This window comes from Microcaecilia unicolor, chromosome 5 (assembly GCF_901765095.1).
Source record: "Microcaecilia unicolor chromosome 5, aMicUni1.1, whole genome shotgun sequence".
Taxonomy (NCBI): domain Eukaryota; kingdom Metazoa; phylum Chordata; class Amphibia; order Gymnophiona; family Siphonopidae; genus Microcaecilia; species Microcaecilia unicolor.
In genome coordinates, this window is record NC_044035.1 from 111,016,758 (window position 1) to 111,032,175 (window position 15,418).

A 15,418-nucleotide genomic window follows, 5' to 3' on the forward strand; every position below is an offset into this window, starting at 1 on the left:
AACGGGATCTCAGTGCAACACAATGGTGCTATAAAATCAAATTAGTTATAGTGAGTGCAATGATCCATTGCAAAGTAGAGGCACATTACCTTTAAAACGACAGGAATACACCTCCAGTGAAGGTGAATGTTGTCAAACTCCAGTGTAAAAAGCGAACTCAGTGACTGCGAAAAAAAATGCTATTGCTGATCGAGTGATTGGTTAGTGTCCAGATCTTAGTCCAAAATTGGCATGAATTTAAAAATGCTATACATGTGCTCTTCTGAATGAAGAGAATGACATGAAGTTGGACAGTGAGAATCGCTATTAAATAAAAACAGTTATAAATATTAAGACCACTGTTGTGTGAATAAAGAGAATGTAAAAAAGAAGTGTAAAAGGTATTTTCATATGAAAATGCATTACTGAAACATTGCTTCCTTGGTCTATTAGGTATATAAACATAACTTCCATAGTCCATTGGGTATATAAAAAAACTATGTTTTCATGAAGATAAATCACACAGAAAAAATGATGAAGAAATGTTTTACACAGAAAAAATGCTTCCATAATCCATTAAGGGCCCTGTTTACTAAGGTGTTCTAGCATATTTAACTGTGGGTGCCCATAGGAATATTATGGGCATCTACATGATTAGTGTGCACTGAAAATGCTAGTGCACCTCTAGCACAGCTTAATAAACAGGGCCCTAAATTTATAAAAATTACTCCAAATGAAAAAGTAATATACAGATGCATAGCCCATAAAGAAGGGTATTTTTGATATGACGTCTAAGTCCGACTTTGGACATTTTGCTCAAAACATCCAGAATCCAAATAGCAAATATAGCCATTTTCAAAAACAACAAAATGCCTATTTTTTTTTTTTTTTTTTTAATGGCTACTTGCTAGATGTTTTTGTTCGCTGTTTATCTTTTTGGTCCATTTTTGTACAAAAAACATCAAAGTGAAAAATGCACAAAATCAAGCCATTGGGATGTAGGAGGAGCCAGCATTCTTATACACAGATATCCTAGCAGAGCAATGGGGCACCCTAGGGGGCAGTGAAGTGAACTTCACCTAAAAGCTCCCAAGTATACATATCACTGTTGTTTCCATATATTGTATAGTGAGCCCTCGAAAACCCACCAAAAAACAACTTCTTAGTTTTAGTCCTGGACGTTTTCATTATGTTGAATTATGTCTGAAAAACATCCAGGTCTTAGGAACGCCCAAATCCCGCCCTTAACATGCCTCTGAAAATGCTCCCTTGAGATCTGGATGCACTGCAGATAAACTCACTGAAAATGTCTGGAAAATGGGTTTCGAAAATACTGATTTGGACATTTTAGTGAGAAAAATGTCCAAATGCCACTTTTAAAACATTTTTTTTCTTTCAAAAATGATTGCCAATGTATATAAAAAAAAGTGTGTGTACTCATAAATGCATTACATAAAAAAATGCTTAACAAATTTGCTTCCATAATCCATTAAGAGGGGCATAATCGAAAGGGACTTCGATTTGGACGTACTCGCAAAACGTCCCCATCCAGGGGCGGGGAAACCCATTTTTTCAAAACAAGATGAACGCCCATCTTTTGTTTCGATAATACGGTCAGGGACGCCCAAATCCTGATATTTGGTCGTCCTTAGAGATGGTCGTCCCTAGACTTGGTCATTTCTGATTTTCGGCGACAATGGAAACCAAGGACGTCCATCTCAGAAACGACCAAATGCAAGCCATTTGGTTGTGGGAGGAGCCAGCATTTCTAGTGCACTGGTCTCCCTGACATGCCAGGACACCAACCGGGCACCCTAGGGTCACTGCAGTGGACTTCATAAATTGCTCCCAGGTACATAGCTCCCTTACGTTGTTTGCTGAACCCCCCAACCCCCCCAAAACCCACTAACCCCAACTGTACACCATTACCATAGCCCTTATGGGATAATGGGAGCACATAGATGTGGGTACAGTGGGTTTCTGGTGGGTTTTGGAGAGCTCGCTGTTTCCTCCACAAACGTAACAGGTAGGGGGGGTGGGCTTGCACCCATTAAAACTGCTCCAGGTACCTGCATACTGCTGTGATGGACCTGAGTATGACATATGAGGCTGGCAATCAATATTTTTAAAGATGTTTTTTGAGGGTGGAAGGGGGTTAGTGACCACTGGGGGAGTAAGGGGAGGTCATCCCCGATTCTCTCCGGTGGTCATCTGGTCATTTTGGGCACCTTTTGTGCCTTCAGGGCCATGCCAACACGGTAAGCGTGGTAAGCACCGCAGGGGGGCACCGACCTCTGGAGGGTGCCGCCGCGGTGCTTACCCTCGCCACTTACCTCAGCTCCGCGCCACCCTGGGGGCTTTAAATCTTTTACCTCCGACAGTCGCAGCAGCTGAGCAGCGTCAGTGAAAGCGCTGCTGATGTCCAGCCTTCCCTTCGCGCTCGTTCGTTCCCTCAGTGTCCCGCCCTCACAAGGAAATGACATCAGAAGAAGGCGGGACACTGAGGGAACGAACGAGCGCGAAGGGAAAGCTGGACGTCGGCAGCGCTTTCACTGACGCTGCCCTTTCACGCCTGGATCACGGCCCTGTTCCCCAGAATGACATTTTTGCTCTGATGGTCGAGCTAAGAGACCCCGGAGCGCAATGATGCTGAAAGCTGTGGGAAATGTGAGCGATTGGGAGGTAGGGGAGCAGTGAACAGGAGTAACAATTCTATGGGCTAGCAAACCGGTGCCAAGTGTGGAACAGGAATACAAAGAAATGCTATAAAACTTCAGGATATCCGGGCGTGGCAAAATAATAATAACAAAAATAATACTTTTTTTGTTCAGGTTCTAGGCGGCGAATCCAGCTGCAGAGTGGTAGAGATGTGTGCAAACTTGGAAAGTTTTAAAAGCTAACAGGGATCGCTAAAGTTAAAAAAAAAAAAACCCAGTGCAAATAGGTTCCAGCAGTGTGGCAGAAATGTAAAAAAAGTGGGAGAGCAACCAAGGATACCAGAAACTGGAGCCATGTCAAGCTCTGTTTGATGCAAATCAAGGCCAAGATTAAGGCATCACGGCCGGGAATTTAGGGGAAGGGGTTCAGGCAAAGCAACGCAGGTGGGTGAAAGTAAAGTGAAAACGAGGCTGAGGCTTTGCAATAATTATTGCTGTCAACAGAGGGGAGAGAAGGGGGCAGAGCAATGGTAATGGATGGATGGAGGAGGGAAGGGCAGAGAGGGACATGGGTGGGAGGACAGGGCCCAGGGAGAGGAGAAATTGCTGGAAATGGAGGGGAGAGGAGAGAGGAGAATTGCTGGATATGGATGGAGGATGGCAGGGCAGAGAGGGATAAGGATGGACATGGATGGGAGGACAGGGCCCAGGGAGAGGAGAAATTGCTGGAAATGGAGGGGAGGGGAGAGAGGAGAATTGCTGGATATGGATGGAGGAGGGAAGGGCAGAGGGAGAAGGATGGACATGGATGGGAGGGCAGGGCCCAGGGAGAGAGGAGAAATTGCTGGAAATGGAGGGGAGGGGAGAGAGGAGAATTGCTGGATATGGATAGAGGAGGGAAGGGCAGATAGGGACATGGATGGGAGGGCAGGGCCCAGGGAGAGAGGAGAAATTGCTGGACATGGAGGGGAGGGAAGAGAGGAGAATTGTTGGACATGGATGGAGGGGAGGGAAGGGAAGACAGAGGAAGGAGATGTACATGGATGGAGGGGAAGGGAGAGAGAAGAAATGCTGGGCATGGATGGAGGGGGGGGGGGGAAGAGAGAGGAAGGAGATGAGATGAGGGAAAAGGAAGAGAGGAGAAAAACTGCACATGGATGGAGAAAATAGGCAGAAGCTGGATCCACTGGACAGTCAAGTCTGCGGAGGACCCAGCTTTTACTTATGGATATAGAGCAAGAAAGGAGGAAAGTAAAGAAATAAATGGAAAGGAAGCTCTGGAAATGGAGTTAAGAGGACAGATAGCAGCAGAATCAGATACTGGGCCAGCATGATCAGTAAAAGAAAGTCACCAGACAACAAAGGTAGAAAAAAATTTTTATTTTCATTTTAGTGTTTGGAATATGTCCACTTTGAGAATTTACATCTGCTATCTTATTTTGCAATGTGTAGCAATTTGTTTCTAAGAATATTGCTGACAATTCCTGTCAGTGTGGAAGTGGTGAGCGATCATTTTCACGGTTAAAAATCATAAAAAAATATTTGTGATCAAGTATTTCGCAAGAAAGGCTTGTAAGGCTTGCCATGATCGCTATTGAGAATGATATATGTGCCCAGTTAGATATCAAAGAGTTAATTACTAATTTCGTGAACATGAAAGCATGAAAAGCTAAGTGGTTGTAAACCCTCTATTTGTTGAGCAATCCCACAAAGATGCACTCCATCTTTCAGCTCCTATTTGCTTTGCATCTTGTGCCACACGGGGGGGGGGGGGGGGGGGGGGGGCGCCAACTGATAGTCTGCAGGGGGGTACCAGAGACCCTAGGCATGGCCCTGTGTGCCTTGGTCGTAAGAAAAACATGACCAGGTAAAGTCGTCCAAGTGTTCATCAGGGACGTCCTTGTTTCTTTTGAACATAATGGTATACATAAATACAATGACAAACCTGGAAATGGGAAGTGTAGCAAAAGGGGAAAAAGAAAATTGTTGGATACTTATGAACATGTCAATGTTGCTAATACAACTCTGGAGAAAAGTACATGTTCTGTTGTATAGAGTAGAATAAAAAAAATGTGAAACCCTGATGAACAGAGGGGTCTGTATGTTAGAAAAAGGGGATGTAATATATGACTAAATTAGGTCCCGAGGGAATGAGGGTTGAATATTTATTTGTTCTTATAGAATCCTGAGGCAGGCACTTTGCCGAAACATGGTGCCTCGTTGAGTCATCTTTGGCTTTTAGAATAAATACTGTTTAAGACATTATCTGACGCCATCGTCGTCCTTGGAAGTGTCTGGTTGGCTACATTACTCCTCTTTATCCTCCAAAATAACCCCTGTCCATCCTCCCCTCCCCCCCCCCACTAGTTTCCCTAGCAGTCTTGGAGCACGCGCAATCTCCAGTTGGGGGATGGGATCCTGATTAATGGGGGGAGGGTGGTAGAGAGTGATTGGGGGGGGGGGGAAGGGCAAAGGTCCTACACCATGGCTTAGAAGCCTGATGCTCCCAGGTCACTGGAATAACACTGCTTGTGAGATGGCTCTCAAGCTGCTTTATTCCTTTACTGCAGTAGTCGAAAATCTGCGGGACTGTTATACCGCAGGTTGCTGACTCCCATGATAAATCAAGGTGTGGTAAAAGATCACCTTTTACAGCAACTTGATAACTTACCCCCATAATAGGCCAAATCAAAAAGTTAAGGAGCAGTAAATCACTTGGACTGGATGACACACATCTCAGAGTGGATGTTATTTTCAACATCGCCTCTGGGTAAAAAGTATAGCCTTGGAAAGGGGTTAAAACATAGCATAGCACACTTTTCCCCCAACAAAAGAACTAAAAAATGAAATTGGTGATCTATTATTAGAAATCTGTAACCAGTCATTAAAATCATCGATTGTACTTGAAAACTGAAATGTGGCCAAAGTAATGCTAAGAAAGGGTTCTGGGGGTGATCTGAGAAATTGTAGACCAGTAAGCCTACCATCAGTGCTGGGCAAATGGTAGAAACTATTACAAAGGGAAAGGGAAGGTAAATGGGACTTGATATACCACCTTTCTGAGTTTTTTTTTTTTTTTTGCAACTACATTCAAAGTGGTTTACATATATTCAGGTACTTATTTTGTACCAGGGGCAATGGGGGGTTAAGTGACTTGCCCAGAGTCACAAGGAGCTGCAATGGGAATCGAACTCAGTTCCCCAGGATCAAAGTCCACTACACCACTAGGTTACTCCTCCACTCCAAGAACAAAATTATGGAATACGTGAGTCACCCAAAGGAAATCTTGTGTCACCAATTTGCTACATTTTTTGAAGGCATGAATAAATATGCAGAGCCAGATGATTTAGTGTAGCTAAAGTATCAGAAAGCTTTCGACAAAGTTACTCATGAGAGACTCCTGAGAAAATTAAAAAGCTATAGGATAGGAGGCAATGTTCTGTTCTGGATTGGAAACTGTTAAAAGATAGAAAACAGAGAGTAGGGTTAAATGGCCAGTTCTCTCAATGGAGGGAAGATGAAAAGTGGAGTGCTGCAGGGATCTATATTGAGACAGGTGTTTTTTTTTTTTACATACTTATAAATGATCTGGAAAAGGGAATTACAAGTGAGGTGATCAGATTTGCAGATGACATAGAAAGTTGTTAAGTTGCATGTGGAATCTGAGAAATTCCAGGCGGACCTTATGAGACTGGAAGGCTGGGAATTCAAATGGCAGATGAAATTTAATGTGGACAAGTTATGCACATTTGGAAGAATAATCCAAATTATAGCTACTTGATGCAAGGTTTCAAATTAGGAGTCACCACCTAATAAAAAAAGATCTAGGTGTCATTGTGGACAGTACATTGAAATCTGTTCAGTGTGCAGTGGCAGCCAAAAAAGCAAATAGAACATTAGGAATTATTAAGAAAGGAACAGGAAATAAAACAATATTATAATGCCTCTTTGTCGCTCTGTGGTAGGACTTCACCTTGAATATTGTGTTCAGTTCTGGTTGCTGCATCCCAAAAAAGATATAGAAAAAAAAGGTACAAAGAAAAGCAATCAAAATGTTTAGGGGCTTAGAAGTCCTCTCATATGAGGAAAGGCTAAAGAGGTTAGGGCACTACAGCTTGGAAAAGAAATGGATATATGATAGAGGTCTACAAAATCCAGAGTGGAGTGTAAGGTAAACACAAATTGATTGTTTTATTTTTGAAAAAAGTACAAAGACTTGGGAACACTCCATGAAGTTACAAAGCAGTACATTTAAAACAAATGACAAAACAAATAAATAGGAGAAAATTTTCACTCCATTCTTAATATGCTCTGGAACTCATCAGAGGCTGTGGTAAAAGCAGTTAGCATAGCAAGGTTTAAAAAGGGTTTAGATAAGATCCTGGAGATAAAATCCATAACCTGTTTTAAGGTAGATCTGGGGAAAGCCACTGCTTATCCCTGAGGGTCAGTAACATGGAATCTTGCTGCTTGTTGGGATTCTGCCAGGTACTTACGATTTGCCTTGGCTACTGTTAGAAGCAGGATACTGGGCTAGATAGGCCTTTGGACTGACCCAGTGTGGTGATTCTTATGTTTTTGTTTGTAAATAACTATTCTCCAGGCACCCTCAGCATGCAACCTTTTGGTATATTTTGATTCTTCAATTTCCCCTTTTTACACACAACCAAAACATGACCAAAAATTGCTGATCTTTTCTCTACAGTCTCTCTGCAATTTGTCACTTCCTGTCTGAATCTACTACCAAAAATCTCATTTAATTTCTCATCACTTCTTGCACAGACTACTGGAGTTTCATGAGTCTACCACTGAAGGATCTGTCCATTACAGTCGGCTGAGAAATTGGCAGCATGACTTATCTTTCTCTGATGTTGATTTGACAATGTAACTCCTCTTCCTGAATTACCACCTTTATTTCTCATCTGATTCCACTTAAATTCAAACTCCTTGTGCGTACCTGCAAATGAATTCACTCTGCAGTGCCTCATTATCTTTCTTCTGTCATTTTCCTTTAAACTCGTCTTCCTAAACTTTGCTCATTGGGCAAGCTGCTTCTGTCTGTTCCCTTCTTCTCCGCTGCCAAATCTCGACTCCATCTGGCTTGCTGCACCAATAGCCTGGAATAGTTTCCCTGAACACATATGCCATACTCCCTCTCTTGCCAGATTGAAATCCAGCCAGGAAGCATATGCCTTTTTGAGGTTGCTTTTAAAACTTAAACCTACTTAGTCCATACACGGTCCCTTTCTCATGTTCATAAACTTCTTCTTCAAAAGGACTCAGCCTCACTCTGTGCAAAGTTCCCATCTTAAAGTCGTTCACAAGTTTTGTATGTTCTGCTCATAAGCTTCAAGAAGCAGGGATTATCTATAAGTGCTATATATACCTTGTAATGCTAATAATAATGAGATAAATATTCAGAAAGACTTACAGGTTTAGCAGTAGCAACTATGGGATCAATTCCTAATCTACCCGAATGTAACTTACCTTGAGCTACTACTGAAAAAGGTGTGAGCAAAATCCAAATAAATCAATACATTCATGTATTCTATAAACTGGGCACTGCCATTTAAGCACCGAAACTGCGCTCACTAAAGTCTCCAATGACCTATTACTGGCTAAATCCAGAGGTCAATATTCCATCCTCATTCTTCTTGATCTTTCCGCTGCTTTTGACACTGTCGATCACAGCATACTTCTCGATACCCTGTCCTCACTTGGATTCCAGGGCTCTGTCCTTTCCTGGTTCTCTTCCTACCTCTCCCTCCGCACCTTTAGTGTTCACTCTGGTGGATCCTCTTCTACTTCTATCCCTCTGCCTGTCGGCGTACCTCAGGGTTCTGTTCTTGGTCCCCTCCTCTTTTCTATCTACACTTCTTCCCTTGGTTCATTAATCTCATCCCATGGCTTTTCCTACCATCTCTATACTGATGACTCCCAAATCTACCTTTCTACCCCTGATATCTCACCTTGCATCCAAACCAAAGTTTCAGCGTGCTTGTCTGACATTGCTGCCTGGATGTCTCAACGCCACCTGAAATTAAATATGACCAAAACCGAGCTTCTCATTTTCCCCCCCAAACCCACCTCCCCGCTCCCCCCGTTTTCTATTTCTGTTGATGGCTCTCTCATTCTCCCTGTCTCCTCAGCTCGAAACCTTGGGGTCATCTTTGACTCTTCTCTCTCCTTCTCTGCTCATATCCAGCAGACCGCCAAGACCTGTCGTTTCTTTCTTTACAACATCCGTAAAATCTGCCCCTTTCTTTCCGAGCACTCTACCAAAACCCTCATCCACACCCTTGTCACCTCTCGTTTAGACTACTGCAATCTGCTTCTTGCTGGCCTCCCACTTAGTCACCTCTCCCCTCTCCAGTCGGTTCAAAACTCTGCTGCCCGTCTCATCTTCCGCCAGGGTCGCTTTACTCATACTACCCCTCTCCTCAAGTCGCTTCACTGGCTCCCTATCCGTTTTCGCATCCTGTTCAAACTTCTTCTACTAACCTATAAATGTATTCACTCTGCTGCTCCCCAGTATCTCTCCACACTCGTCCTTCCCTACACCCCTTCCCGTGCACTCCGCTCCATGGATAAATCCTTCTTATCTGTTCCCTTCTCCACTACTGCCAACTCCAGACTTCGCGCCTTCTGTCTCGCTGCACCCTACGCCTGGAATAAACTTCCTGAGCCCCTACGAATTGCCCCATCCTTGGCCACCTTTAAATCTAGACTGAAAGCCCACCTCTTTAACATTGCTTTTGACTCGTAACCACTTGTAACCACTCGCCTCCACCTACCCTCCTCTCTTCCTTCCCGTTCACATTAATTGATTTGATTACTTTATTTATTTTTTGTCTATTAGATTGTAAGCTCTTTGAGCAGGGACTGTCTTTCTTCTATGTTTGTGCAGCGCTGCGTATGCCTTGTAGCGCTATAGAAATGCTAAATAGTAGTAGTAGTAGTAGTAGTAACTGAGGTTGTGCGGTAGGAGCCTATTCTAGTCACCTGGGATCTGTTATAGAATATTAGGATAACCTGGTAATGGCAGGCCTAAACTCTAGGCACCCACACTTATACAAGCCATGGAGCTGTCATAAGTGCAGTTGTGAAAGTGGGAACTCTGCCTGTGTTCCACCTATGCTGTGCTCTGTGCATGCTCCCTTGCAAATAAATGCTTAAGGGGGGCATTTGCAGAATAGTGCTTAGGCAGAAAATTGCCATTTATTTATTTATTTGTAGCATTTGTATCTCACATTTTCCCACCTATTTGCAGGCTCAATGTGGCTTACATTTTCCACAATGGTGATCACCAATTCCGTAAGAGAAATGCACATGCACATTCATTTTTTTACATGTGCTATATTGCCTTTAGTTTAACACATCAAAGCAGTTTATAAGATTTTTTTCCAATAAAGAATAAAATAAAGGCAAAATTAAATTAAAACTAAAGAGGAAGATAGACAAGTGAGGAGGTAGGCACACTAGGGTAAGAGAGAGCAAATATAAGGATGACAGTAAGAATAGCAAAAGCAGGACACCAACTCCCAGTGTACCACTAAACCCACCAATTCCCATTTCAAGTTGGAAAAGCAAGGCCAAATAAATGTGTTTTGAGAGCAGCTTTAAAACTGTTTCAGATAGATTCATTATGAAGAGGTGTGGAGAGTGAGTTCTATAATGTAACTGCTAAGAAGAGAAATGCCATATGTCATGTGGAATTATAGTGGGCCAGTGACAACGAGGGATGTTAGCAGTGAATCATTTGACTAGTGGAGGTAACAGGTTGGTTTATAGGGAACTAGTAAAGTGGATAGATACAAAGGAAGCCCCTGGTAGATAGTATCGTAGACTACCGGAAGAATCTTGAAATCAATGCAGAAAGAAATTGGCAACCAGTGGTATTTCTGGAGTAAAGAGTGATATCATGGTTGTACTTCCATGCTCTACAGAGAACTCATCATCATATTCTGTATCATCTGTAACCTTTTGTGAGCATACTAAGGAAGACCAGCGAGGATTACATTAGCATAGTCTAAGTGAGAGGTAACCAGCACATGAGCTCTTTGCTGGCTATGAGAGGTAAAGAATGGTTGTACCAAATGAAATTGGCAAAGAGCAATAAAACTGCACTTGGCAACAGAGGATATGTGTTGGTCAAATCATAGCTTATTGACTAATTGAATTGGTAACCCATGAAGACGAGGTGTCAGAGAGGGTTGTAAAGGTCTGCCAGTGAACTAGGCAGCCAGTGCTTTTGAGGGCTTTAATAGAAAGCATTTTCCTGTAACCATGTGCTGATCAAGTTAAGGAACTTTTGCAGAGTCTATAATGGGATTTAAGGGGTCCATATAATGTGAAAGAAGGATATTTCTGCATATAAATATGTGCAGATTTCAGTTGACTGAATGATACTGGCAAGAAGTGCCAAAAAGTACAGAGCCTTGGGAGACTCCGCAAGGCAGATCATGTTTCGAAGTAGAATTTTGAAAGAAAAGTTGGAAAGTAGGATTTTGAAGAAATGACAAGAACCAGCTTAGGACGGTACCAGATATTTCAATCGTAGATAATTTCCTTTAAAAAAGTGCATGGTCCACCAGGTCAAATGTGGCAGTGAGGTCAAGAGACACCACCAAAGCTGCATTGCTCTGATCAAATGCAGTGTGGATTTCATTGAATATGTCATTCTAAAAGTGTTTAATACACATGTAAATAAATGTGAGTGCTTAGTTTACAGAAATGCCCTTCATGAGGGTGGTTGTATAAAGGGGTACCTATTTGGAACCTATTCTATAAAGGAATATAGCTGCCTACTTTCCTTTATAGTATACTAGCACAGCAGTGCAAACATACATGTATAATTTAGGCATAACCATTTACACCAGCCATAGAGCTGATGTAAATGCTTGCACCTAGATCACTGAAAACATACATAAATTATAATATTCTATAATTTACTTGTGTAATTGTGTACCCCACCATGCTCCACCCAGACTCCTCCCACTTTAAAACTACTTGCTGCCATATTTATGCACCATTTAATAGAATAGCATGTAGCCAGAATATTGACATTTACACGTATATATGCAGATATACGGGACATATATGCTGCATGTATATGCAGGCATCATGGTCATTTACATCCATTCTTGGTGCCTAAGGGCCTTGATTACAAAGGCGCACTAGCATTTTAGCGCGCTAACCGTGTAGATGCCCATAGGAATATTATAGGCATTTACATAGTTAGCGCATGCTAAAAATGCTAGTGCACCTTTGTAAACAGGGCCCTAAATGTTGGCACCCTCTCAATAGAATTGCCCCCTAGTGGTCCAAGTCCCCTATCGATGATTTTTCAATAGTACTATATGGATAGTACCACTGAAAATTTGTTCTGACATCTCCAGCACGATGCACAGAATGTTGTTGCAGAGCGAGGGCATGTTGCCCATCTGTCTGGATAGTGGTGATATTCAGCTGCTCTGCATATATCTAAGAGAACAGAAAAAAAACCCAGTCCTAGCTTAAATTGCATAGCTCTATGTATGGTGCTGAATATTGCTGCTGTATGTATAGTGGCTGGTGGTGAGCACTGGCCATGTATATCCAGAACCACCACTCATCCGAATAGTGGCACTGAATATACATTTTTTTAAACAGCATTAAAAAAATCATGCTCACTGCTATGCTTAAACACTCAGCTGAATAATAATAATATCATAATAATGTTTATTTCTTCAATAATGAATTTGTTTTACCTTGGCTACTCAATAGTGTTTAATGAATTATATTATGTACCTGAAAACATATACTGTTTTACATATCATCAACCTATCATAATACAGCAATAAAAGTTGATGGCAAAGGGCATTATTGGGAGTACTGATTTTTTTTCTTGGAAAAAATATGACATTTTATTATAAGGTTTAAGATTTTATTGAATTGCAGTATTTTATTTTTGATGATAAATGTGATCTCGGTCTTCTTCTGGCTCATTGTCAACTTGAGGAAAATCAAGCATCAATTTTAATTGCTGGACCTCCATCAACATATCAAGTGACTCATGGTAAATATGATCTTTATCTTCCTCTGGCTCCCTGGACCACGTAGAATATAGATGTACAAGAGAATCGTCTTTGGCAGCTGCAAATGAAAATTGCAAAGTGGAAATTTACTGGAATTTGGATTTGACAACCAGTAATAAAAGTATGGCAGAACAGATGATTTGGGGGATGATGGAGATTACAAGTACTCACCAGTTTCTTTTTGCAAAATTTGCAAGAGGATCTTCTGTTGAGGATCTATATCATAGGTTACATCATTCTCTTCTGGGGGTTCAATGATTACTTCCCCCATATCACTGTAAGAAAAAAAATCCTTTTACTATATGCACATTACTACAGTCATATCACATCAGATGCAAATATGTACAATTTGCTTGTAAAGATAGTGATACTAGGGGCAAAATATATATTACAATATTCATTGTCTCTTTTTTTATTTGCTGCCAGTTGTACTGAATGATTTAAATCTTTATGCCGGCTCAAATATTTGTTGTACATTTCCCCTGGAAGACCTCGATATGTATACCCTAGAGCAGGGATGTCCAACCTTGGCCCTCATCGGGTCAGGTTTTCAGGATTTCCACAATGAATATGCATGAGATCTATTTGCACTTGCAAATAGCTCTCATGCATAGTCATTGGGAAAATCTTGAAACCCAACTGGACTACAGCCCTTGAGGACCGAGGTTGGACATTCCTGCCCTAGAAGAAAGGAGGGTATATGGTATAGACATTTACATACTTAAAAGGTATTGATATGCAAACTAATATTTTTCAGAGATGGGGACGTGTTAGAATTAGAGGTCATGAGTTGAGGTTGCAGTCTTTTGAGATTCAGGACCGACATGTCATTGAGTGATTTGAAAGAAGATTTCTTGTCTCCTATTTGACTTTGTACTCAAGGTATGTACATATATTACTGTACCCCAAAGACTCCTGAGGAAGACTTTATAGTCAAAACATGGCCTTTGTTGGGTCTTCATATTTGTTACTTATCCATGGTTTTAATAAAGGACTTTGCTGTTGTCATCCTGGTTCATCAGAGTGGTCATTCCCACTCCCTCTTGCTTACGCCTGGTTCTGTGTGTGGGATTGATTTGGTTTCTTGTGGTTGATGTTTCCAACTAACACATGGTAACTGCAAAATTTTACTGCACTTTAGTAAACGGGCCCCTGTATGTGTCATAATTAAGTTGTTATTCCTTACCTCGACATATTAAGGGAAATGGTAAGAGATCAGATATGAAGAAATAAATGAATAGGTGCCAGTTACATTTTTTGAAAGATGTATGCTGCAAATTTACCAAAGAATACATCAATGAGTCACGTCCCCTGATGCAGAAACTGACACTGAAACAGCAGCCATTTGTAGGTTCCGTTTGGGTGGCATATCATGTTTCTTCTTTCTTGCTGGTTTTCAGTTCTTCTTGTTTACATCCTCCCCATTTACTAAGCAGCGCGGTAATGCCCACACAGCCAATTCAAAGTGAATGGGCTATGTTGGCATTACCGCACTTATAGGCGGTCGGTGGCCCAACTGTTTGGGGAGGCTAAAGGGGGTGGGGTTAGGGGTGGAGCCAGGGGCGGAGCATATATCCACAATTGACAACACACAGAAAAAAAATAAGTAAAAATAAAAGTCACAATTAATAGCTTTTATTCAATTTAGATATTAGATATGTATCATATGTCAAAGAATAAAGTGGTTGCTCAAAGCATATACACCACAATCGCTCAACTGTAAAACACTATACACAAACTTGTGCAAAAACACACTCATAACCTCTCCAAACCATAACAGCACTAATTCCAAGGACAGGACAGCTACAACCTTATGCGTGGAAAGGCAGCACTGTAATTACACCGGGCTCTAAAACACCAGTACACAACCTAGTGAAACAAAAACAAAAAAAACAAAAAGGGCTGAAAATACTACACGCTAGCAGAATACTGCACCTTTTTCACACATGAAAAACACATGACGCAACAGATATGAAGGCAAAATACTGAACTGGAAAGTTACCTCAGGAAGTCAGACTCAGCATGCAGCAATACTAGAAAAATTGAAACTTACATGCAAACTATCACAGATGCACATTTCCAAAAGCTGACATATTCCAGTTAATAAATTCTGAATAAAATACTTTTTTCTACCTTTGTTGTCTGATCATTTAGTTTTTCTATTCACTTTGGTCCCAGTGTCTTCTTTCCATTTGATATTTTTTCTTTCAACATGTCCATCATCCTCCTGTGTCCTTATGTGTCCTGTCTACCATCTGTAGCCCTGTCCCTATCCTTTCTCCAGTTTCAGCATCTGCCCTCAAAGTGTTCTGATCCAGCCCTTAAATTCAGCAATTTTCCCTCCATCCATATCCAGCATTTCTCCCCTCCCCTCCATCCATGTACTTCCTCTGTCTTCCCCCCCTCCATCCATGTCAAGCATTTCTCCTCTCTCCCTTCCACTCCATCCGTGTGCATCTCCTTCCTTTGTCTTTCTTTCCCTCCATCCTTGTCCAACATTTCTCCTCTGTTCTCTGCCCTTCACTCCATCCATGTCCAGATTTCTCCTCTCTTCCCTCCCCTCCATCCATGTCCAGCACCTTCCCTCTTTCTCTTCTACCCTTCCATCCAGTGTGATCCCTCTTTCTCTCTCCATCCTTCTACCCATTACCCTCTCCCAATCCTTCCGTCTATTGTCTCCCTCTCCTTCCATCCATTGTCTCCCTT

The 15,418-nt window shown here is 41.7% G+C and overlaps 1 protein-coding gene across 1 annotated transcript; it reads right to left on the reverse strand.

Annotated features, from left to right (window-relative positions):
* Window positions 1–12,564: 12,564 nt before the first annotated feature.
* PRAP1 (proline rich acidic protein 1) lies at window positions 12,565–13,265 on the reverse strand. Its single transcript, XM_030204862.1, has 2 exons — window positions 12,884–13,265; window positions 12,565–12,770 (listed from the first exon to the last, which is right to left on the reverse strand). The coding sequence occupies exons 1-2, from the start codon at window positions 12,981–12,983 to the stop codon at window positions 12,580–12,582; spliced, it is 291 nt and encodes a 96-aa protein (XP_030060722.1). The 5' UTR covers window positions 12,984–13,265; the 3' UTR covers window positions 12,565–12,579.
* Between the last annotated feature and the right edge of the window lie 2,153 nt (window positions 13,266–15,418).

Excerpts from the sequence above, each read along its gene's own strand:
- PRAP1 (XM_030204862.1), bottom strand. The coding sequence starts at position 12,983 with ATGGGGGAAGTAATCATTGAACCCCCAGAAGAGAATGATGTAACCTAT. Across the intron at positions 12,771-12,883 it reads AATTTTGCAAAAAGAAACTG|CTGCCAAAGACGATTCTCTT; the intron begins GTGAGTACTTGT and ends TTTCATTTGCAG.